We start from the raw sequence: 26086 nt of genomic DNA, 5'->3' as shown, positions 1-26086 counted from the left end.
TTAATGTAAAGTCTTTCCCATGCGCCTGTCTGAAACATTGACATCTGAACAATTTGTTTGAGTGATGGCTTTCCAAACATGATGAGGGCCAGCTTCCTGAATATGAAACTTGTACAGAGTCAGAATTCATGCTTTATTGCTCTGCTGTTGCAGTCTTCAAATTCTTTGTAAATTTTGAAAAAACTAAGGGTCTCTGCATTTTCATTTTATACTGGGTCCTATAAATTATACAGATAGTCCTGCTAAAGGCCTATGTCTCCTGGTAGCTCAGGGACTGAGCATTCTTGTCCATTTGTTGATGAATCAACCCTGTTCAGATCGATGAGACAGTGGAGATCTTTATTACATAGCCATTCACAGAGGCATGTGGATTTTTATTTTCCCTCTGCTCCAACTTCCATTACTTTTATCACCATAGCACAATTTTCTAAGGTCCTTAAAATGCCTAAATTTGAGTAGGGAGCCTTGCACAACAGAAGAAAGCATAAATATTGCCTTCTGGAAAATGCCTTCGCAACAGACCTTCTTGTGTCTGAAATTAAGACTCCTTCCTATAATTTTCCCCTAACCTCACAGGTCATCTGCAGTCAGAAGATCTACAGAAAGGGTATCAAATGTGTCTTTAGCCCCTTTTCCATCAGCAGAAGCAGTAACAACAGCTGCTCTCAAATGAGCTTTTCTGGTGGAAGAAGCCCCTGGGCTCAGAATAACACCAGATATCTTTCGTTCTGATGTTAATACAACAATCTTCCCCACTTTCATCTTGATGATCTGCAGTCTATTCTCAGCGTGGCAGCCAGAGTGAGACTTTTATATGGAAATCAGATTATGTCACTCCTTGCTCAAAGCCTTCCTCTGACTTCTCATTCCACCTAGTTCTAGAACATGTTGAGCATTTCCTACTTTAGGACTGGAGTCTCCTCTGCTTGGAAAACTTGTCCCAAATATCTACAAGACTCACTTTCTCATCTTCTTCAAGTTTGCTCAAATGTTTTCCTTCCAGTGAGCTTACTCTGATACTTTACCTAAAATTACAAGGGCATCACCCTTGTGTGGCCCCCTCCAGAATTTCCTATCTCCTAACTTGCTTGATTCTTGTCTCCATAGGCTTATCTTCTTATATATTGTAATACTAAATATATTAATGCTAAAGACACTCCCTGAAGAGATATAAGTTTTAAACCATATAGTAATTTGCTTATGACTAATGCCTACTAGAATGTATTTTTCTATAAAATGTGATATCTTTGTGAATTTTTAAAAAAGATATAGCTCAAGTGTCTAGAAGAGAGCCTGGACACTTGAACATTTGTTGAAGAAGTTAATTATAAACACTTGTTGAACCTCAAAGTCTAGCAGAAGACAAGAAATAGCTAAGATCAGAGCAGAACTGAAGGAGATAGAGACACAAAAAACCCTTCAAAAAATCAATAAATCCAGGAGGTGGTTTTTTGAAAAGATCAACAAAATAGACAGACCACTAGCCAGATTAATAAAAAAGAAAAGAGAGAATAACCAAATTGATACAATAAAAAACGATAAAGGGGATATCACCACAGATTCCACAGAAATTCAGACCATCATCAGAGATGATTACAAACGACTCTATGCACATAAACTAATAAACCTGGAAGAAATGGATAAATTCCTAGACACTTGCCTCCTCCCAAGCCTAAACCAGGAAGAAGCCGAAACGCTGAACAGACCCATAACAAGGTCTGAAGTTGAGGCAGCAATTAAGAGCTTACCACCCAAAAAAAGCCCAGGTCCAGACGGGTTCACAGCCGAATTCTACCAGACATACAAAGAGGAGCTGGTACCATTTCTTCTGAAACTATTCCAAACAATACAAAAAGAAGGAATTTTTCCCAAATCATTTTATGAGACCAACATCATCCTGATTCCAAAACCCGGCAGAGACTCAGCAAGAAAAGAAAACTTCAGGCCAATATCCATGATTAACATAGATGCAAAAATCTTCAATAAAATACTGACAAGCCGATTGCAACAGCACATCAAAAAGCTTATACACCATGATCAAGTAGGCTTCATCCCGGGGATGCAAGGCTGGTTCAACATACGCAAGTCTATAAACGTAATTCACCACATAAACAGAACCAAAGACAAAAACCACATGATTATCTCAGTTGATGCAGAGAAGGCCTTTGACAAAATTCAACAGCCCTTTATGCTAAAAACCCTCAATAAGCTAGGTATTGATGGAACGTATCTCAAAATAATAAAAGCTATTTATGACAAACCAACAGCCAATATCATACTGAATGGGCAAAAACTGGAAGCATTCCGCTTGAAATGTGGCACCAGACAAGGATGCCCTCTTTCACCACTGATATTCAATATAGTATTAGAAGTTCTAGCCAGAGCAATCAGGCAAGGAAAAGAAATAAAGGGCATTCATATAGGAAAGGAGGAAGTCAAATTGTCTCTATTTGCAGACGACATGATTGTATATCTAGAAGACCCCATCGTCTCAGCCCCAAATCTCCTGAAACTGATAAGCAAGTTCAGCAAAGTCTCAGGATACAAAATCAATGTGCAAAAATCACATGCATTCCTATACACCAATAACAGACTTAAAGAGAGCCAAATCAAGAACAAACTTCCATTCACAATTGCCACAAAGAGAATAAAATACCTAGGAATACAACTAACAAGGAATGTAAAGGACCTCTTCAAGGAGAACTACAAGCCACTGCTCAATGAAATAAGAGAGGACACAAACAGATGGAGAAACATTCCATGTTCATGGTTAGGAAGAATCAATATCGTGAAAATAGCCATACTGCCCAAAGTAATTTACAGATTCAATGCTATCCCCATCAAGCTACCAATGACCTTCTTCACAGAACTGGAAAAAAACACCTTAAACTTCATATGGAACCAAAAGAGAGCCCGCATAGCGAAGTCAATTCTAAGCAAAAAGAACAAAGCGGGAGGCATCACACTACCAGACTTCAAACTATACTACAAGGCTGCAGTAATCAAAACAGCATGGTACTGGTACCAAAACAGAGATGTAGACCAATGGAACAGAACACAGGTCTTGGAGGCAACACAACATATCTACAACCATCTGATCTTTGACAAACCAGACAAAAACAAGCAATGGGGTTTGGATTCCCTGTTCAATAAATGGTGTTGGGAAAGCTGGCTAGCCATGTGCAGAAAGCAGAAACTGGACCCCTTCCTGACACCTTACACTAAAATTAACTCCAGATGGATTAAAGACTTAAACATAAGACCTAACACCATAAAAACCCTAGAAGAAAAAATCTAGGCAAAACCATTGAGGACATAGGTGTGGGCAAGGACTTCATGATCAAAACACCAAAAGCATTGACAACAAAAGCCAAAATAGACAAATGGGACCTAATCAAACTCCACAGCTTCTGCACAGCAAAAGAAACAGTCATTAGAGTGAATTGGCCACCAACAGAATGGGAAAAATTTTTGCAGTTTACTCATCTGACAAAGGGCTGATATCCAGCATTTACAAAGAACTAAAACAGATTTACAAGAAAAAAACTAACAAGCCCATTCAAAAGCGGGCAAAGGATATGAACAGACACTTTACAAAAGAAGACATACATGAGGCCAACAAACATATGAAAAAATGCTCATCATCACTGGTCATCAGAGAAATGCAAATCAAAACAACATTGAGATACCATCTCATGCCGGTTAGAATGGCGATCATTAAAAAATCTGGAGACAACAGATGCTGGAGAGGCTGTGGCGAAATAGAAACACTTTTGCACTGTTGGTGGGAGTGTAAATTAGTTCAACCATTGTGGAAGACAGTGTGGCGATTCCTCAAGGACCTAGAAATAGAAATTCCATTTGACCCAGCAATCCCATTACTGGGTATATATCCAAAGGATTATAAATTGTTCTACTATAAGGACACATGTACACGAATGTTCATTGCAGCACTGTTTACAATAGCAAAGACCTGGAACCAACCCAAATGCCCATTGACGATACACTGGATAGGGAAAATGTGGCACATATACACCATGGAGTATTATGCAGCCATCAAAAACGATGAGTTTGGGTCCTTTGTAGGGACATGGATGAACCTGGAAACCATCATTCTCAGCAAACTGACAGAAGAGCAGAAGATCAAACACCGCATGTTCTCACTCATAGGTGGGTGTTGAACAATGAGAACACATGGACACGGGGAGGGGAGCACTACACACTGGGGTCAGTTGGGGGGCAATAGGGGAGGGACGGTGGGGGGTGGGGAGTTGGGGAGAGATAGCAAGGGGAGAAATGCCAGATGTAGGTGATGGGGAGGAAGGCAGGAAATCACACTGCCACGTGTGTACCTATGCAACAATTTTGCATGTTCTTCACATGTACCCCACAATCTAAAATGTAATAAAATAAACAAATGGGGAAAAAAAAACACTTGTTGAAGAAGTTAATTATTTGATCTGAGAACAAACACACTTTCTGCATTACAAAGGGACTGAAGACAGTGCCCTCCATGGGTGCACACATTCATTCAACATTTATACCAACTACATATCAGGCTCTGTGCTTGTGAATTTCACATACTGAGAGGTAAGGGTAATGGATCCCCTGCAGGGTAGCCTTCCAGAGAGGGTATTGGTTCTCCTAATAGAGCCCCAGCCTAGCGCTTGAGGCAATATATTTTGAGGTGGCAGATCAGGACTGGAGGCCGCAGATTTTCTTAATTTTGCTATAATCACATATTTTGGAGCCCAGCCCCCCTGCCACAGTAAGGCCTGGTTCTTCCCCAGTAATGCAGCCTTAAAGTTCCATGGCTCAAGACTGGGCTCTCTTTCTTAGGGTCTCACATTGGCCATGCTGGATTGCTATGTGCCATTTCAGAATATAGAGTGCATGCTTCCTCCCTGGGGAAACTACACACCTGCTCTTTCTCATCTTTATGAATTTTCTCTAGTAAACACTGTTCTAGAAGATCTGGTATGTGTGCTGTTTACTTGACATGTATACCATCTCATTTTAAATGTCATAAAAACTTTGGCAAGTGGTTATGATTTTTTCCATATTTTTTGATGAAAAAAGTAAGACTTAAATACATTTATGAAGCTTGCCTAAGGGCATAGAGCTCATAGAAGAGTTTGAAATACTCAGAAATTCTTTCTGATACCAAATCTGGTGTTCATGCTATTGTAGTGTTAGAATCTGTAAGTCTAAATGCAGTGCACTAACAGTTTCAAAAATGATATTTTTCTTTTTTAAAATTCATTTTTTCCCTTGTAACCCTCTTGCCATAAATTTTGAGGATTAATCTTATTTGTTCAGTAAAGGGAGATTGTGAAAGGATCCGGTGACACCAAAAGGTCAAATTCTTGACTTTGTATTCAAAATGGACTTAAAAGGTCTTAGGAGGAAAATGTATCCTGAAATAAGGCATATTTTTGAGTTGCAAGAGCCAAGTACTTGGTAATTTTTCTTTTAGAAAATTTATGTATGAAGAGCAGAGCCTGAGGTTTCGGCACAGTTTTAAAAAATTGCAAATCCTGTCTAAAACCCTGAGCTAGCAATGCGGATGACAAAAACAACAGGATAGGTTGACTATCCCCTGCAAAGAGAGCTTTTGCCTGCTTCTCATCTGGAACTCTGATAAGATCTAACTTTGTGAAATGATCTGCTGAAACATATTGCAGGCACAGTAGAGTAGAAAGGACATTATGGTCTTTTAAAATGTTGTCTTCTAAAAATATCTTCTAAAAGTTATTGCTTGCTTAAGGGAGCTCATGGAAAGTAGCTGGAAACTGAGAACCATGTGCCTGCAACAGGGACCTCATTGAAGAAGGTATATAGTGCACAGTCTAAGTGAAGGATGTGCTTGAGTCTCAGAGGATCAACACCTCCAGCAGGAAAGGAGATGGGATGCAAGGTAGCTGGAAGAGATGGAAGAGCATGCATGCTGAGTCTTAGAGAAATTCCTAAATGCTGCATATGACATTTACACATAGATTTCATTGACCAGAATGTAGTCCAAACTTCGCAGTAAGGAGGTCTGGGCAACACGGATTTTATTCTGGGGCAGAGTAGAAGAGGGGAAGACAGCAGAATGGATATTGAGGAAAAAAGCATCAGGCTGTACCTACCACACAGGATGAAGGACTTTATATAATGATGAAAATCTAGAAGAGATGGATAATTTCTTGGACATTATCAATGCTAAAAAGACTGAAGAGTTATAAGTCATAAACCATATACACCAAAAACATTGCACTAGATAAATAAAGGAGAAGCAATTTGCGAGAACTTGACAAAATAAGTGAAAGATTTCGGTGGCCTTTTTCAGAATGTGACAGATTTTAGAAAACAAAAACAAGAACATAGGAATATTTAATATGATCAAAAAAGCTGAATACACACACACACACACACACACACAGCTTTCCAATAACATTATTATGATTATGTACTTGGCCTTCATGTTAATCTTAATAAAAGTTTTTAAAAAGTAGAGCTCATATAGGTGCATTCTCTGACCATAATTTAGTAAAAATAAAAAACGTTAACTCTTTTGATATTAAGAAACAACTTCTAGATAAACATTGAGGCAGACATACTATTAAATGAAAAAATAACCAACTGTGTTAAAAGCAATGAAAAAGAGACTAGTTCACACCAAAACATGAGACAGGGTGGAAGGAATATTCAAAGGAGAATTACTCATCTTCAATGCCTTTTCTGGGACACAAATAGCACCACTGAGAAAAATGTCTCCTTTCCTAATATTTGTGGTAAGTGGACTTAGCAACTGATGTATCTGATTAAGATGGATCCAAGTATTTTATGGAACTTCTTGTCAGTAGAAACTCTGATCACGGACAGCAAGTGCCAGAAGCTTAGCATAATGTCACCAGAAACATTCCTAAAGGTCCTACTCGGGGAAGAATGTATTTGGTTTAGCATGCTCTAATGTGTTGGAGATTTTCACCTTTGACAGTATTTTCTTACTACACCATCACACCCTTAAAATCAACTGGTTCAATTTTGAATGTCTGTATTGTTTCTTCTAAACTAAGGTTTAATAATGTATTTTCAGTGATTCTAGTAAAATAAAGCAAAAAAAAATCTATATACTCATAAGTTGGGAAGGGATCAGTAAGGGAGGTGGAAGGAACTCAATTTTTTATGTTATAAAGATCAAATTAATGAAATTCTTAGTTCTATTCATTTGTTTTAGGGTTTGTTTATATTCCTGATCTTAAGAAGATATAAAATTCCATCTTCAGAATCCAAGAGTTCTCTCTAAGAAGGAAGAGATTTGCAGACTTAAGTGAATATTATTCCTTCAGTAAATTAGATTGGATTGAGCAATATTTTTTTCCCTGTGATGAATGGTTTCCTTGTGAATTTGTTTTCAGTATGGAAGTGAATGTGTGAAGACATGCTGTTAAACACTCCAGAAAGGTTATAGAAAATCTGATGTAACATCCTGTTGGCTGATTCTGTAACAACAGAGCAAATAAGATTGTCAATGCAAAGTAAAAATTTCCTGACAATCAGTCATTAACAAGGAAACTTGCTTTGGTAACAGGTCAAGAAACTTGAAATTTGAGATATGTTATGAGTATTTAAAAATACAAGGTCAAAGTTTTTTCAGCCTACTCTGTCAGAGTGAAGCCTCTGTTTGACTCAAAGGATGACGGAACTAGTCAGTTTTTCATGTCGAATTTTATTTCATCTAAATGTGAAAGTTATTATAGTCCCTGCTGGAGGCTCTGAGTGGTAGCAGGAGCTTTTGGTCCGTACACTGCTGTGCCTGACTTTTCATAATCTGCCAACAAATTGCCGCAGAAGCTGGTTTGCTTGTAAAGACTCTATGGGAAATTTAGAAAAATAAGTATTTTTAGTTTTTAAATGTTTTTAAGGTGCTATTGCTTAGGAGGGGTCAAATGTTGAAATGTTAAGGTCAGCTTTTTACGTTTTGGTAATTTCTGAAATATTGTCACTTAAAAGCCTGACTGAATCAAGTTTATTATTTTTCTAGAAGTTTGGGATGAAAATGTGATGCAGTTGATATCTGAAGATACTGACTAGGGCTTGTTTATCTCATTAGTGGGACAGGAAAACTTATTTTCAATTATTTTTATATAACATTCAAATTGGGGATTTCTTATAAGACAATTTTCCTGAAAGTGAAATTTATTCTAATCTAGTCTGCAATGGGCAAAAAACGTTTAAAATAATTCTTCAGTGTAGTAAAACAATTACAAAAAAAAAATAAATGGAGGGAGAAGAAGAAGAAACTGGTAATTAATATAGGAGAAAATATGATGTTCTCCTGATTGGCAAGGACACTCAGATAGTCTTGGAGTAAATCCAGCCAAAGGATACATTTCCCAGAGATTCTCCACACATTGAGATAAACAGATACTTAGATCACATGGATAGTATCTGTCTACTGTAGTCAATATTTTAGCAGGAAACATTAGGTAAGGAACCTCACGTAGAACATTCTTTTAAAAAGCATGTATTCTTTTTTTATTTCATTGGTAAATGCCATACGTTACATTCACATATAAAACAAATAATGATTCCATATTTCATAGGAATTATTTGTGACAGTTGCACTACATGTAAAATTATTCCATAAGGGAAGACTAACAAATTCTGACAGTGAGGCAGTAAAGGATGAGAACTCATATCCTCAGGAAATACATGTATAGGATTCTTTCCTCAGCCTGAATACATTAAAAAAAAAAATACAAAAAGATTTTTTTTTTTTCCCCTGAGCTAGGCATGGTGGCTCATGCCTATATAATCCCAGCACTTTGGGAGGCCAAGGTGGGAAGACAACTTGAGGCCAGGAGTTTGGGACCAGCCCGGGCCACAGGGCGAGACCCTGTCTCTACAAAAAATAAAAAATTAACTGGGGGGAAAAAATTCCACAGTTAAGAAAATAAAACATCTTTTTTTCACCTATTTCAGAATTTCCCTTGCAGAAAGAAATGCAGAGACAGTGAACAAGTGTCGCAGCCATAGTTCTGCAGCAGGAGTGGGCCTGGGGCATCAGTTGCAGGTTTGGGTACAGACTGATGATGTTAGGCGAGCACTGTGTGTCCACGGCACAGAAGTAGGTGGCAGAGAGGCCATGCACGGGGGCTGTGATGTGCAGGGTGCTGAGACGGGCTTTGGTATCAAGTGAGGCCGTTAATTGTCCCTCCTGGATCACTGGTCCATTTGACAGCAACACAAACAGAGATTCCAGGCTTTTCCCAGGATCCTGCCTGTACCAGTGTAGTCTATTTGAAGCTGTGGTTGAATAATTGCAGTAGATAGTACAGTTTTTTCCCTCCTGCGTGCTCAGGAACAGAGGACTTTGTCCCACTTTCAGCTCTCCACGTAGCCCTGTCCAAAAGAGAACATTTCAGAAGGAGGCACTCACCCCAATAATCCAGTTCCTCCCCAGGGAACCCAAATGAGTCGCATTGAATCTTCTCTCTACCCCCGAACATTATAGGGACAATTCCTTTACTCCCATGGCTCCCTTTTTCAATGAAGCCTTAGCTCACGGTCTAGTTGAAGCCACAGAATCACTGCTAGTAGCTTCTTCATATTTTTTTTCTGTCCACTTCACTGAAGCCTGAGATTTAGAAGCCTTGAAAGCTGGCCAGGGCTATCCAAATATAGTAGTTTTTCTTTCTCTACAGAACACGATTTCAAAAGATGTTCCAACCAATCAGAATCACATCCTGCAATTTACTCAGTCCCTTCTCTTCTTTAAAAAAAAAAAAAAGAAAGAAAAAAGAAAAGAAAAAAAAAAAGAGTGGGGGTGGGGTTGGACAGTAGTTATGAATGGAAACAGTGCCCTCTTCAGGACACTTAGAGAAATTCCTGAGAAAGTAGTAAGTAGAATTGGTGCTTCTTGCAAGCTAGCAAGGTGTTCCGAAAAATTTCCTAGTGAATTAACTCTTTAACATCTCATTGATTAAGTGAGGGAATTTTACAAATGACAGAAATGTAATTCAAATGAGTTTAGGCAAGAAGGAAATGCACTGACTCTGATAAACTTGGCAAGAGCAGAAGTGTATATGGACTTCAGGCATCCAGGGTGCCAGGGAACGTAATCCTTCAATACGTCTCCTTTCATTCTGTGTCTTAGTTTCCTTCTTCAGACCAGATTTCACCACAAAGCAGCAGGTGTGACTGTAAACATTTTCTGGTTGGGATTCATCTCACAGTATAGCCACCAAGGAAGTACTGAGGCTCCTTTCTGATCCCAGATTTTAAAATATTGAGGTAAGGCTTCGATTGCCTCAGTCTGAGCCAGGCAATTCATGACTGGAGTGGTGTATACATAATATGATTGGCGCAGCTGGGTTAGGCATCTACCTCTGGATCATTCATCAGCCCATTCATAAGTAGGATGGCAGTCTCCACTCATAATACATGGTTAGAATTTATATTTTACCAGGAATGAGTTACTATTCTAAGTGAACAAAATGGCAGATGCCCACACAGTCGTGTTATCTCAACTCTGTGGACTGTTGATGGAGGGCGAGTGGGAGAGAAGGAAGGCTTTTATTTCTTTAGGACTCCTCTAACATGAGTAGCTACTCCTGGTGAACTGGGTTAGTCTATGACTCACCTTGACCTTCTGCACATGGTGTACCTTTTCTGTACTATGTTGAACACATCACATTTTCTTCAGTTCCTCAAACACCTCTTACACAAAGTTGTGGAAGAAAGAACAAAAGATGATAATAATAGCTAACATGTGTTGAGCTGTACTGAATGCCAGGCACTATGCTAAATGAATGCATAATCTCATTTAATTCTCATAAGATCTGTATTTTTACAGAAGAATAAACAGGCTTACAGAGGTTAAACAATAAGCTTTTGATCATGCAGCTGGCAAAGGATGGAGTTGGGATTCAGCCCACCTGTGTACTGAGCTAATGCCCAATCCTGTGCTTTTCTGTGTGTATGTAACAGACTTCTGTTAGGATTTGGGGACTACTTGTTGGGGGCAGTAATTTTTTGCCCATTATGCTCACTACAGTCGATGTGGAACAGCTTTCTTTTTTTTCCCTTCAACTTTTATTTTAGATTCAGGGAGTAAAAAAGTACAGATTTGTTATCTGGGTATATTGCATGATGCTGAGGATTGGGGTACAAATGATCCTATTACCCAGATAGTGACTGATATGGTTTCGCTGTGTCCCTACCCACATATCTTGAACTGTAGCTCCCATAATTCCCATGTGTTGTGGGAGAGACCCAGTAAGAGATCACTGAATGATAGGGGCAGTTTCCCCCATACTGTTCTCCTGGTAGTAAATAAGTCTCATGAGATCTGATGGTTTTATAAGGGATTTCCACTTTCCCTTGTCTCTCATTTCTCTCTTACCTGCCACCATGTAAGATGTATCTTTTGCCTTCTGTTATGATTGTGAAGCCTCCCCAGCCTCGTGGAACTGTGAGTCCATTAAACCTCTTTTTCTTTGTAAATTACCCAGTCTTGGATATGTTTTTATCAGCAGCGTGAAAAGGGACTAACAGCGAGCATAGTGCCCGATAGTTAGTTTCTCAGCCCTTCTGCCACTCCCTCCCTTCTTCCTCTAGTAGTCTCCAGTTTCTATTGTTGACATGGTTATGTCCATGTTTACCCAATGTTTAGCTCCCACTTATTAGTGAGAACACAGGGTATTTAGTTTTCTGCTCCTACATTAATTTGCTTAGGAAAATGGCCTCCAGCTGCATTCACATTGCTGCAATGGACATGGTTTTGTTCTTTTTTATGACTGTATAGTATGATATGTTGTATATGTACCACATTAAAAAAATTAAATTCGCCTTTGCTGGGCACCTAAGTTGATTCCATTTCTTTGCTATTGTAAATAGTGCTGCAATGAACATGGGAGTGTATGTGTCTTTTTGGTAGAACTATTTGATTTTTCTTTTGCATATGCACCCAGTAATGGGATTGCCGGATTGAATAGTAGTTGCGTTTTAAGTTCTTTGAGAGATCTCCAAACTGCTTTTCACAGTGGCTGAACTAATTTTGGTTCCCACCAACAGTGTGTTAGTGTTCCCTTTTCTCCACAGCCTTGCCACCATTTGTTGTTTTCAACTTTTTATTAATAGCCATTCTGACTGGCATGAGATGGTATCTCATTGTGGTTTCAATTTGCTTTTCTCTTATGATTAGTGATGTTGAACATGATGTTGAGCATTTTTTTCATATGTAGGTTGGCTGCTTATACGTACTCTTTTGAGAAATGTCTGTTCATGTCTTTTACCCATTTTTAAATGAAGTTATTTGTTTTTTGCATGTTCAATTGTTTAAGTTTCTTATGTATTCTGGATAATAGACCTTTGTGGGACAGCTTTCTACATATATTTTCTAGATCTGTTAAATCCTAAACTCAATTATCTACTGTCTTAAGCAAGGTCCCACTGAAATCTCTTTTCCTGCATGAACTCTGTATAACTGATAAAACCATCCAACATTGCTTTTTCTTTTTAAGAACACTTGAGAAGAAGAAAGACATTAAGAACTAAAAGACATTACATTCAAATAGGTACCCAGCAGGTACCCACCAAGTACCAAATAATGTGATAAATGATGGGGTGAGTAATTCCACAGTATCTAGCCTTGGTCTTAATGGAGTTGTAAGTTAGTTAGAAAGATTAAAATAATGCACATAGAGTTAAAGTTAACAGTACAGAGCAGTACAGCAGCATAGCATTGGGTGTACTTTTTTTTTTGTATAGGCTGTATGTGAAATCAAAAGAGGGAAATTATGAAAGGCTGTAGGAATTTAGTAAAATCTCTCTGGCGGAGCTGAGGCCTGAAAAATACATAAAGCTTAGATAGAGAGAGAGCACTAAAGGGTATTTCAGAAAATATAGGCAGTTAGGAGGAAGGATGACATGTCTTTGAGAAAGTGTTAAGAATTGTTTGACAGAGAAAATAGAGTCTGAGTAATAGTGTTTGGACATGAGGATGAATTGATGAAATGAGGAGCAGATAATGGAAGTCAGTGAAAGCTATTCAAAGGGCTTATATTTATGAGAAAATAGAAACTGTTGTGAGATTGTGAATAGTGGGGGGATATGATGCAAAAAATATCTTAAAAAGAAGGGCGTGGCAGTGATGCAGAGGGTCAGAGGGTGGTTGGGAGCTGGTAGGATAAAGGAGAAGAGCAAGATAGAGACTTCAATAATAAAGAGGAAGGAAGACACTCCTTTTAACATGGTGGGAGCAATCTAAGGACTTGAATAAGGTGGTAGTCATGGGAAGTCTAAACAAAGGATACATCGAAGAGCACTTCGAAGGAAAAGCTGACAGACATTGGTACCTGACTATAAACTCAGAAGGTTCAAGCCTGAATAAGGAAAGGATGTGGTGGTATATATAGAAATTGGGAAGTTGGAGAAGCATCTGAGTATGGAAAGTGTTTTGAAATTGAGATGAAAATGCCCAGGTAAGAGCTGGAGGTAAAGGGCAAGATCTTAGCTGAATGGAAGGTGTTTGACACTTAGCAGAAACTCAATAAAACATTTATCATTATTATGCATTATCACAGGTACTACATAGTATAATCAGTGTGCACATCTATCTGTATTCTCCCACTAGACTATGAACTCCTTGAAAGCAGAGAATTTCTCATAGTCATTTTTGATTTCCCAGTGTGTAGCACAATGATTGGCACATAGTAGGGATGGAATATGTTTTTTTCTTTAATGATGAAAACATAGGAGAGTTGAGACATAGTAGTTGGTATATGTATAGTATTTATTTGCTGAGTATGTGAAGAAGGAAGAGGCAGAATTCAGGATTTTTTTCTTTACAATTTGTTGTTGACTATGGAATTGTAAAACAATATAAATTTTTAGAATGTGGAGAAACTTAAATTAAAAAGTCTAAACACCACTCCTTTCATCAAGATCTATTTATACAAAGCATTAATCAGTGATTTGAAAAATTACTTTTTTTGTAGGGTAATAGCACTTTTTGCATTCTTAACATTGTGCATTTGTGTTTTCTTTTTTTATTATCAGATTTCCTAGAAATCTTGTCTTTTTTTGTATATTCTAATATTGCTTTGCATTTAAATTAATTCCTGCATTTATCATTAAACTTTTCCCTTCTTTATTTTGGCTTATTTTGCTCATTTCTTTTTTTATTTCTTGATTTGCCAGATTTGGTTCCATTGTTTTGCTCTTTATTAATAGATGGATGTATTTTCTTGTGAATATTGCTTTGAACAAATCTATGGATTTTTAAATGTAGTACCATTATTAGTGTTAATTTTTAATGACATGTAATTTTAACTCTCAGTTCTTTGACCTGAAAATGCTTTGGAATATTATAAGTGGTTAATTCTCTTTCTACTCATTTAGTTAACTATCTTTTAATTATTAGTTTTTAGCTTTATTGCATTAGGAGCAGACAATGTGGCGTATATGATTCTTTCCTATTTTTTTTGAATCATTATATACTCATTTTTAGGTAAATATTCTGTAGCTATATGTTTAATATAAAGTTTTTTCCATCACCCTCTTTTTCTTTCTTTCTCTGAGAAATAGATATTAAAGTGTCCCATAGTGAATATGTTATCAAGTTATTTTTGTATTTCCAACAAATTTTGCTTTATATTTTTCTGACACAGTATTATTTGTTGTTTAGAGAAGGCAACACTAATACTCATTCAATGATTGCCACTAAGTGTGAAGGATGTTGTCAGGAGATGGACAGGGTACTGTGGGAGGTTTAGCAGATGGTTGCATCCAAGTCAAGACGGCTAGAAAAGGCCTCCCCAAATAAATAACATTTAAGCCAAAGTTGATCTCTTTTAGGATGTGAAAGCAGACAGTATCAATCAGGGTTCTGGTAGAAAACTTATGGCATATTTAAATTGTGTAATTTGAGAAATATGACACTAGTTACAAAAATATAGGCAGGCAGTTGGGAACATATAAGAGAGTGCTATAACCTGGGACTAGCATCACTCAGATCTTGAATGGAAGGGAGGGCGCGATTACTAAAACCTGGAGGTGGGCTATTTGGAGAGGCCACCATAAGGAGCTGACCTTGTGATTGTGGGTTAATGTCAGTCTGTGTCAGCTCCAGAGGGAGGAAGCTGGGGGAATATATAGTCTGATCTTATTTTCCTCATTTTATCTGTTCTCTGCTCCCCTTGGGCCAAAACCTTCTGGAAACCAAACGACAAGAAAACTTATTGATGTAATCCCTACAGGTCAGCCACCTGGGCACAGAGCAGGTTGCAGAAGGATGGAGAGAGGACCTGGAGGCAGACAGGAGATGTTAAGCACACAGTCCCAGATGGGCGAAGAATAAAAATGAAAGATGAGGCCAGAGTAGTAAGCTAGAGAAAAAAAGGCTTTGTGAGCCTCAGTAATGATTTGGGATTCCATCCTTTGGGAAACAGGAAGTCACTGATTAGTTTTAAGCAAGAGAGCAAACTCACTGCACTTGTATTTTTAAATAATAACTCTGGCTAGACTGAAGAGAACATATTAGAGGCTTTGGTGACTTCGTTTACTAGGATGGGGACACAGAGAAGGTGGACCTATGGGGTGATGAGATAGTGAGCTCAATAGTGAGTGTGTGCCAAGGAGAGTCTTGGCTAGAGATACGGGTTTGTCAGTCGAGAGCAGTTAAATGGTATTTGAGGTTCAAGAGCCAGTAAGATTTGCCTAGAATCCATGCATAGCATAGAAGAGGCCTTAGGAACTCCAGAATTCAAAAAGTTGGCAGAGAAGCTGTAGCCTTCAAAGGCGGGAGAAAGTGGGAGTAGCTAGGAAGGAAGGAGGAAAACATGGAGAATTTTGAGAAGTCATGCTCTTGAATTGGCTAGTGAACTCTCTGGTATCCCCTAGATGAGTCAGGATAAATTTCTGTAGTGAGAATATCAGGACAAGATTAGTGAGGGCATTTTAAGTAAGAGCAATTTTATACTGACGTTTGATAGAATCTCTTCATCTCCAGCAGTCACTCTGATCTAGAAAACTGAAACCCTTCAGTGAAGCTGTGGTTTGGAGAGAATTTGCTTTATGCAAGATCTCCATGTCCACAGATTATGTTTTTGTAAAGCATCTGTTCAAAGCCAGAATGTGCCAGGTGGTTGTGAAGAAAGATTATAGATTAGTCCATGGAATTTGAAACTCTTACCATAAATCGATCATCTACCTTTCTTTGCCTTCATGGACAAAGACTATTGAAAAATAATTAGGAGTGTTTCAAGACATCTGGTCCATTAGATTTCTTCTGAAAAAAATTTTTTTTACATGTCAAGACATCAAATTAAATAAATAATAGCCATCTACATTTTTGCCTAATTCAGATGTATATGAAACCAGGATTTTATAGTTTAGGTATCAGGAAGTAGTTTTCTGATTTAGTGCCAGGACGGCCTTAAATGTGCTAAAGAACAAAATTCTAATACAAATAGGGAGTGAGTCTGTGTTCACATTTTATTACTATTCTTAGAGAACCGTTATCTTAAAAAAAGCTAATTCCACAAATATCTACAGGAAAAAGATACAGCAGTATAGACAGCAAAATAAAATGCTGTTTGGGTTGACACTATAATCTAGCATTAATTTTTTTTCCAGGTTATGAACTCAAAACTCTTCCATTTCTGTAAGTTAACCTCCAACCCACAGGAATGTAAACTGTCTGAGCCTTTTCTCAGTTATGGATTGCTAGGTAAATATGCTCTGACAACAAAGTTAATTCCCCAAGAATGCCAGATAAGTGCTTAGCTGAAAATGCTCTTGTAGATAGAGGACAAAAGAAAAGACTAGCAATTATCATTTTTCTTTTTTTCAGGATTGGGATAACTTTTTTTTTTTTTTACAATATTATTAATAAATGACCATGACATTTAAGCTGTCTTTCTCAAGATAAAGATATATGTTTAAACGACTTTATGTTATACAAGAACTCAATCTTCTATAATTTTCTACTTCATCAGCAGCTATTCTTTCAAGCCAGAAATGTCAAATAGGTTTTAGGAAATTTATCAGGTTTATTGAAACTCAAGGCTCTGTCATTAAAATTGCTTGCTGATTTTCCTCAAACCTCACCACTTCATGAAGACTGGCTGAGAATGAATCAGTAATGAGGTGAGCAATCTAGTGCAGTGATTTTCAAACTAGAGAACAGGTATGTATTTTAAGGATATCAATTTCCAGATCTTCAACTTCTGTATGTAACCTTTCCTAAAAGTGATCTGAGAACTTGACTATGGTTCTCATTTCCTATCTCAAATTTCACAATTGCCCTTCCCCAACCTTATTCAAGAAGGAATCTCCTTTTGCGGCAGTGCCCTACAGTTTAAACACCTCTGGGGCATTAAATGATGTGACAATTTATTGGTGTTAAGGAAGCCTCCTTTAATTAACCCTAAATATGACCCCAGTCATTTTCTTAAGAAATGCATTTCCAAAAAACGTTTGTCTTTAAGTTTAAAATGTGCTAAAATTGCAACATATTTTTGTTGTTTTAATCAAAGTTACATCAACAATAATTGTATTTATAACTCAGTCTAGAAAGTTAATTTTTAACAATTAGAGCAGTATGGTCAGTTTGTACTTTGTGTTGTACATTAGATGAGTTTTGACAAGTGTATAATGACATAATCCACCTTTACAGTATTATACAGAATGGCTTCATTGTTCTAAGATTCTGTGTTCTCTTTATTATCCTTCCATCTTCCCTGCAAAACCTTTGGCAACCACTGATAAGTTTACTCTCCCCATAGTTTTGTTTTTGTTCAGAATGTCATATACTTGGAACAATACAGTATGTAGTCTTTTCAGAATGGCTTCTTTCACTTAGCAATATACAGTTAAGTTTCCTCTACATTTTTTTGTGGCCATGTCTTTATCATTGAATAATATTTCATTGTATGGTTATACCATAGTTTGTTGATACATTCACCTATTGAAAGACATCTTGGTTGACTTCAAGATTTAGCAATTATAAATAAAGCTACTTCAAACATTTTCATGCCGATTTTTATGTGGACAGAAGTTTTCTTTTTTTTTCCCATTTATTTTATTGCATTTTAGGTTTTGGGGTACATGTGAAGAACATGCAAAATTGTTGCATAGGAACACACGTGGCAGTGTGATTTGCTGCCTTCCTCCCCATCACCTACATCTGGCATTTCTCCTTTTGCTATCTCTCCCCAGCTCCCCACCCCGCACTGTCCCTCCCCTATTTCCCCCCAACTGACCCCAGTGTGTAGTGCTCCCCTCCCTGTGTCCATGTGTTCTCAACTCACTTGAGTTAAAACTAAGGGGCATGATTGCTGGATCATATGGTAAAATAATGTTTAGTTTTGTAAGTAACTGCCAAACTATCTTCCAAAGTGGCATTCCTACCAGGAATAAATAAGGGTTCCTGTTGCTCCATATCCTCACCAAAATTTGATGTTCTCAGTGTTTTGGATTTTAGCCATTCTGATAGATATGTAGTGATACATCACTATTCTGACTTGCAATTCTCTAATAATATTTGATGTTAAGCATCTTTTCATGTGCTTCTTTACCATCTATACACTTTGTTTGATGAGGTGTATGTTCAGATCTTTGCCCATTTTTTTTTATTGGGTTTTAAATGTTCTTATTGTTGAGTTTATTTAAAAAAAATTTTTTTTTTGAGATGGGGTCTTGCTCTGTTGCTTATGCTGGAGTGAAATGGCGTGATCTTGGCTCATGCCATTGCAAACGTTCAAGCGATTCTCCCACCTCAGCCTCCAGAGTAGCTGGGATTACAGGCATGTACCACCATGCCCAGCTAATTTTTGTATTTTTAGTAGAGATAGGGTTTCACCATGTTGGCCAGGCTGGTCTCAAACTCCTGACCTCAGGTGATCTGCCTGCCTCAGCCTCCCAAAGTGCTGGGATTACAGGCATAAGCCATCATGCCAGGCCTATTGTTGAGTTTTAAGAGTACTTTGTACATTTTGGATACCACTTTTAAAAAAATTACATATGTGTATTGCAAACATTTTCTCCCAGTCTACGGCTTGTCTTTTCTTCATTTTCTTACTTTCTTTGAAAATATCCATGTTGTGCTCTTGGAGATATAAATTATTTCCTCCCTCTACATGCAATTGAAATTATATTTTTGAGATGTATTAATATTCTTATCTCTTTTACATTTTCAGGTACATAACCTTATCTGTATTCTTCTGAGGAATCTATCTGTGTTGAGTGGGGAAAGAGTAGATTATTCCTAGAGTAATGGAAATAGAAATAATTAATATTCAGCTCTGACATCTAAACTTGCATTCTTGATTACTTAACAAGAGAATTGGCTTAAAAGTAAAGTTTTTTTTTTTTTCAGGTGTAACACTTTTTGCTTAATTATTTATTGTATTCTTTACCATGTTATATGTAAGACCTGCTGGACTTGATCATAGAGTTTTACATAAGTTTGACAGGGAGGTGCAGGATAGAGAGAGAGGTCAGTTTTTTGGGTCCTAGTAGATTAATAGAGGATAATGGAAAGTGGAGGCAGAACAAGGAACTTGGGTTCAGGATTCTGGTCTTTACCCTGGTCTGCTAAGGGTAGACTCTGATTGGGTGAGGAAAGGTCAGAAGCATTTAGATAAGCACGGGAACAGCACAAGAGTACTGGGTAGTGTAGCATCTCTCACAGTTTCTAGGGGCAGGCTGCATGCCTCTAGGGGAAGTCTCACAGTGTGGGAATATGGAGCTGCAGAAAAATCAAGGGTTGGCTACATAAGCCAGAGGCTACTTTCTAGAATCCCCATGGTCTGTTTACAGGTGCAGGGAATCCAGAAGTCCCCAGGGGTCCAGGAAGTAGATGCAGAGAGTTGAGATGGTTGGTGGCCTAGCAAAGTCCTGGGCTAAGGACAAAGAAATGCCCATGATGAGGGTCTTTGAGATGGAGTCAAGTGGCTGAAACAATTGGCTTCAGCAGTGGTGTCAACACAAAATCCCAAAAGTCCAGGTGGGACGATCCATACATGGCCAGGAACCTACACAAGGAGCAAACCAGACTGGCTGCTCAGCTGCTCAGACCAAAAGATCCAGAAGGCAATGCATGGATTTAAGCCATTTTTTTTTTCCCTCGGGTGACACTCAACAATCTCCCCTTATCACCTAAATTTTACCATGGAAAGAAAAGGGCAAAGTGATGGAATTCCAAACATATCACCTGAAGAGACTGAGTCATTTAAGAGAGACTTTAAATCAGCCCTAACATGGAATTAAACTTAAATGAACTGAATATTTAAAGTGAAAGGAGCTCTTGTTTAAAGAAGAAAATGAGACGTTATTAATTGCAATTTACAAAATTTAAGTTTCTTGACTATTTGGTGGATGAGATTGTTCATAAGGAGGATTAGATGTATTAGAGAAATGTTTTTCTTTGCGTATCTTTTTATATGCATTTACATATTATCTAAGTTTGTTACCCCACCATGTAGATTTCCTTTCTCTCAGCCTCATTCATTCGTCCACCCCACTGAATCCACATACTGTTTTAATTATCTTTGAAAAAAGTACATGGCACAGAAAAAATCTACAAAACAACAGCAAAGAAATATAAAAATCAAGAAGAAAAAATAAGGGCAGGAACATAAACCTCTGAATGATTTGGAATTAAAATATATGCAATCAGCCACTCCAGTTAGAATTAAGCTAACATTGGCTCTGAACTTATTAGCAGCCAATGTAAAGAAGGAAAGTAATCAGTCTTGTGATAATTACCTCATCCATATGATAAAAACAAACCACAAGTATAGGTTCAACTTATTCATGTAGCAAATCTTAAAAGAAATTTTTCTTATAGCATCTCATAGAAACATGAGGTAATATGTAAACTGTGTCCCTAATAAGAAGCTATAGTATGTTCAATAATGAATTCTGTAGGACTGTTGTTTATGATATACTTCATAGTAAACTTACCGCCTCATGACAAAGCACAGTTCCACAAAGGAAAGAAAATGGTAGTGTATTGGCTCAATAGGAACCCTGTATTGAAATTTGAAACAGCCAAGATGAAGATTATTTTATAGCTACAGGACACTTTTCTGGGAAAGAACCTCCTGGGAAATCTAAGTCTAGATCAAATAGGATAGCAGGGCATGAGGAGTAAAGGAGTTGCCAGTATATGACCTTTTTGAGTGGAAATAGGTATACACCTCTCTCTCTCTCTCTCTCTCTCTCTCTCTCTCACCCCCCTTACTCTCATAAGTCTGTAAGGCTGTAAGATATATCCATATATATATACAAATATATATTAGAGTTTGCTATACATACACACACACTATATAAATATATTATCCATGTAGTAAATCTTAAGAGAATTTTTCTTATAGCATCTTGTAGAAACATGAAGTAACATGTAAACTGCGTCCCCTTAAAGAAGCTTTATTCCTTCCTATATAAATATTGTGTGTGTGTGTATGTGTATATCTTTGGTATTGTTTAGGGTATCTTTATTGGAGTTTATTTTGTTAAACCAAATAATATTCTGAATATTTCAATGCTTGTAGTTCTCTCTACAACTGAGTGTCATTTGGCCTACATTATGGCTAATTATTTCTCTATTTTTCTATACTGAGGTGCTCAACTCTACTTTTCCTAAACTTTATTCAGAACAGTGTTATAGATAACTTGTGGCTTATTATTGAACAGTAAAGTCACGATCATCATAAAACCTTAAACATTCTCATGTATTTATTTATAGCTATCATAATATTTTTTGCCTTGTGACTACTGAATGCTAATAAAATATAACACTTTGATAAATGTTTTCTAGAACATTTTATTCTGCATTCTTTAGCTATTTTTGCCAGCATTTCATAACTTCTTAAACATTTATCCTCATTTGCCTTCCTTCCTTTCCATTTCTGCCACATTTATTTTGGCTTTAATTCTTTATCTTTGAACACCTATGTTGCTTTAAGCAATTTTTCTTTTGTTCTTTCTTTCTCTTTAACTGTTTTCACTAACTGCTGATCATATGCTTATATTTTCTGACCTGTCTTACTTCTTCAATGTGTTCTCAAATATTTGTGGATACCTCAACAATGAGAATGTTATAATAAAAATAATATCTTTGGCTCTTATTGCCTGCCAGCTTTCCTACTTCCTCTCTTTATGTGCCTCCTTGTTTTTAAGAGACATCCAAATGAACTATTATTCATAGCAGATGAGAATCTGCATGAGCTGGTTAAATAGAACTTTCACCTACAGCAGAAACGCTTAAGATTATACATAAATAGTTGGTAATTTAGAATGATTTGTTGCTTTCGAATTTTTTCTGGAGTTTTAGGTTTAGAGTATAACATTGGGTTTGGCATAGAAAGTTATATCAAGCTGTCTCTTTTTTTATTCTTTAGTTTCTGTCTACCAAATATACAATTTAACACATCCCTCAGCTAAATTTGCCATTAAAGGTTTCTTGTCTTTTTCTCTGCTGAATACATTGAAATTAACTTGATTAACTGTCTGTGCTGAATTTCTGGTCAACAGAGCTTCTGTATCTTGGTGAAGCAATTTTATTCATTGCTTTTTGCTTACTATGTTGAAATGAAAGTTTGGGCAATTTAAAAAAATTCTTTTATTGGAATTAATATGCGAACTTATTACTGCTTTCTGATGGCAAAAAGGAGTTTGAAAGAAATTAATAACATTGGGGTCATCTGTTATTTTTACGTATTTATTATTCATTCCTCTAGCATCTTGGCTTTGCCTATTCATTCTAGTAGCATCTTGGCTTTGCCTTGAGGAATCACTTCTGCCTGTTTCCCAGATCTGAACAAATCAGTCTAAGCAAAGTTAGCCTGGGATGTTTTCTGGAATTATCAAAAGAGAAGCCTGTTCCTTCTGCTGGAGTTGTTAATTTGGCAGGGTTGGTAAGGAGAGTAATAGCCCTCCGAAGATGTCTGTCTCATCCAGTGGGGCTGTTATACCCCAAATACCGTAGACTGTGTGGCTTAACAACCAACATTTATTTCTCACAATTAAGGCTGGGAAATCCAAGATCAAGATACCAGCAGATTTAGTGTCTGGTGAGGGCCATTTCCTGGTTCACAGATGGTGCCTTCTTGCTGTGCTCTCACATGGTGGAAAGGGTAAGGCAGCTCTCTGGGGCTTCTTTTATAAGAGCACTAATCTCACTCATGAGAACTCCACCCTCATGACCCAATCAGCTCTCAGAGGCCCTACCTCTTAATACCATTACCTTGGGGATTAGGACTTCAACATACACATTTTGAGGGGATGCAATCATTCAATCTATAGTGGCATCCACCACCTATCCCTAGAATCTGTGAATGTTACCTTACGTGGCACATGTTCTTGAAAATGAGATTCAGAAAATGGGATTCACCAAGAATCTTGAGATGGGAAGATTATTCTGGCATATCTGGGAGGTCTCAGTGTAATCTCAAGGGTCAAAGCTCAGGAGGCCCATGAGGGTGAGAGGAGATGTGTCAGTGGTAGCAGAGGTCAACGTGCTGTGATTTCTAGTTTTGAAGATGGAAGAGGGCCATGAGCCAAGAGACGCAGCAGCCTCAAGAAGCCAGGGAAGCTCAGGGTATCACTCAGTCTCCCCTAGAGCCGATAGAGGGAATGCAGCCCTGCCAACACCTTTGTTTTAGTGCAGCAAGACTTATGAGCTCACAAACTGTAGAATAATAATATTGTTTAAGCCACCATGTTTGTGGTAATTTGTTACAGCAGCAGGAGGAAACTATCACAGTAGGACACAAGTCTGAGGCTCCTGGCAGCTGTCTTTGCCATCACGTGGGCCTGAGCTTGCTTCAGAGTAGAGACATGCCGTGGTGACATTACTTGAGCATTTGGTCTAGTCCTTCCTGAAGTAGTTAACCCAGATTTTTCAGTCTTATTAGCCAACAGATTTTTGTTTTGTTTTGCTTCAGTTACTTTGATCTGGGCTCTCTCTTACTTGCATACTATTTATGTACAAGTATCTTTTAAAAATCACAGTTTTACTTATAATGGCTCCAGTTTGGAAACAATGTACTTACTGTGCTTATTGATTTACTCAATAATTCAAGTTATGCTGGGCACAGTGGCTCATGCGGGTAAACCCATCATTTTGGGAGGCCGAGATGGGCAGATCACTTGAGGTCAGGAGTTTGAGGTCAGCCTGACCAGCATGAGGAAACCCCCACTAAAAATACAAAAATTAGCTGTGCATGGTGGCACACACCTGTAAGCCCTGCTACTCAGGAGGCTGAGGCAGGAGAATCGCTTGAACCTGGGAGGCAACAGTGAGCCAAGATTGTACCACTGCACTCCAGCCTAGGCGACAGAATGGGACTCTTTCTGAAAACAAACAAACAAAACTCAAGTTTTAATTGAGTAAAATGAGGTGTATTTAAAAAGTATAATATAGCCATGGTAAACTTATGCTATAGAAAAACTGCTCATTTATGTGGGAAAGTGTTCACAATGTATTAGTTTTTAGCTAAAGAAAAAAAAAATTGGAAAAGAGCATTCATAGCAACACCCAACCACATACAAAAACGTTTTAGAAGTTACAAAGGAAGGATCTTCCTATAACTTGGAAATTTAGATAACTTGGAATGGTTAGAAATTTCTTCTGAACTCCTGTATTCTTCATAGAGTTACACAAAATGACATTTGAAACATTTATTAATGCTGCCTACCAAAGACTGCATTTTAAACTTAAATGCTATTGAAAAATGCATGGAAGAAGTTTAAAGTATGTATAGTCCCAAGTCAAATAATTACAAACGAATGTTAAAAAGGCACAAATTTCGTATGTGAACAATAATGGTAATAGTGTTATTTTTACATTTAACTTCTGTTAATAAAGACAAGTGAAACAAATCTCATCTTGCAACTACCACTCTAGAAAAAGTGAGAACTGACTACAGGTGCATGTATGGTACAGTGCTGTTTTTATAAATTTCTTTCTTATGTTCTATCTATGTGTCTATTAAATTAATGAGACTGAGAAGCTATAGCAGCTTGCCACCCTTTGGGAAGGCAAAAAGTCCAGTGGTTAAGGGGTCATACATTGTGTGATTCTAGGGATTTTAGCCTCTTTGAACTTATATTATTTCTTCATATAAAATTATGATATCAACAGTAGCTACAGCATGGCTTTGTTGGGACTACTAAATAAAATAAAGTATGTCATGCACCTCTCAGAATATGGGGGCACATATATATATGCTCAATAACTGTTAGCTACTACTAATATTTTTATATTCAACATGATACTGTTGTTACTATTAATTTTTTATATATCACACAGTCCTATGAGCTAACTCAGAATTCTGACAACGCAGCTATGGAGGAGATAGCAAGATAGAAAATGTACCCATTTTTACTTTATAATGCTTAATGAGGAAAATGCCCATCAATTAATTACCTTCATTCAAAAAACTTTAAAAATCATTTCTGTGAATTAAAGATTGTTGTTCACACAGTTGCTATTGAAATGAATAAAATGGTGTCCTTGGTAACTAGCGGTTTGCATTTTAGTGGGGAAACAGTGAAAAATACATATAAACACCATAGAGCGTTAGATTTGCCATATTAGAAATATGCTTAGGGTTTCAGTTAGGTGATAAGGGAGAAAGTGATCAGTTCTACTAGTGCAAGAGGGTCAGAACAAGGATTCAGAGAAGAGGGAGGCTTGCGAATCTTTCAAATAATAGGCAAGTGGTTAATTGGGGATGGTCATTCCATGCTGAGGGGACAGTGCTGGCAAAGGCATAGATGCAGCAAACAATTTCATTTGCTGAGAGGATGGGCGTGTACAGTGTGGCGGGGACAGGAATATGGCAACAAATGAGGCTGAGTTGCTAAGCAGGAGACAGACTAATTAATCCATCAGTAGATGACCCTGATCATTTAGCCTGTCAGGCATGGTAGGTGCTGGAGATATAGTGGTGGCCTCTGGTTTGACGGACTTATATTCTAAATAATCACAGGGCCTTTCTGTGAGGAATGAGGCTTAATATTGAGGCAGAGGTGTGTGTATATGATTGATTTTTATCATAGGATGCTCACTTGGGAGGCTGTGTGA

The 26086-nt window shown here is 37.6% G+C and overlaps 1 long non-coding RNA gene and 2 gene segments (V, D, J or C); 1 reads left to right on the top strand and 2 right to left on the bottom strand.

Annotated features, from left to right (window-relative positions):
• LOC116541450 overlaps positions 1–26086 on the bottom strand; it is a 544521-nt gene that overhangs the window by 243279 nt on the left and 275156 nt on the right.
• The window catches only part of LOC116541484, a 271561-nt gene that overhangs the window by 206894 nt on the left and 38581 nt on the right, over positions 1–26086 (top strand). The window lies entirely within an intron of this gene.
• On the bottom strand, positions 8851–9753 carry LOC116541453. The segment is given in 2 exon segments: positions 8851–9390; positions 9555–9753. Coding segments are annotated over 2 exon segments (543 nt in total).

This window comes from Sapajus apella, unplaced genomic scaffold, assembly GCF_009761245.1.
Source record: "Sapajus apella isolate SASKATOON/1434 unplaced genomic scaffold, GSC_monkey_1.0 scaffold151, whole genome shotgun sequence".
Classification (NCBI taxonomy): Eukaryota; Metazoa; Chordata; class Mammalia; order Primates; family Cebidae; genus Sapajus; species Sapajus apella.
The sequence above is the reverse complement of the archived record's forward strand: the minus strand, read 5'-3'. Positions and strand labels throughout refer to the sequence as shown.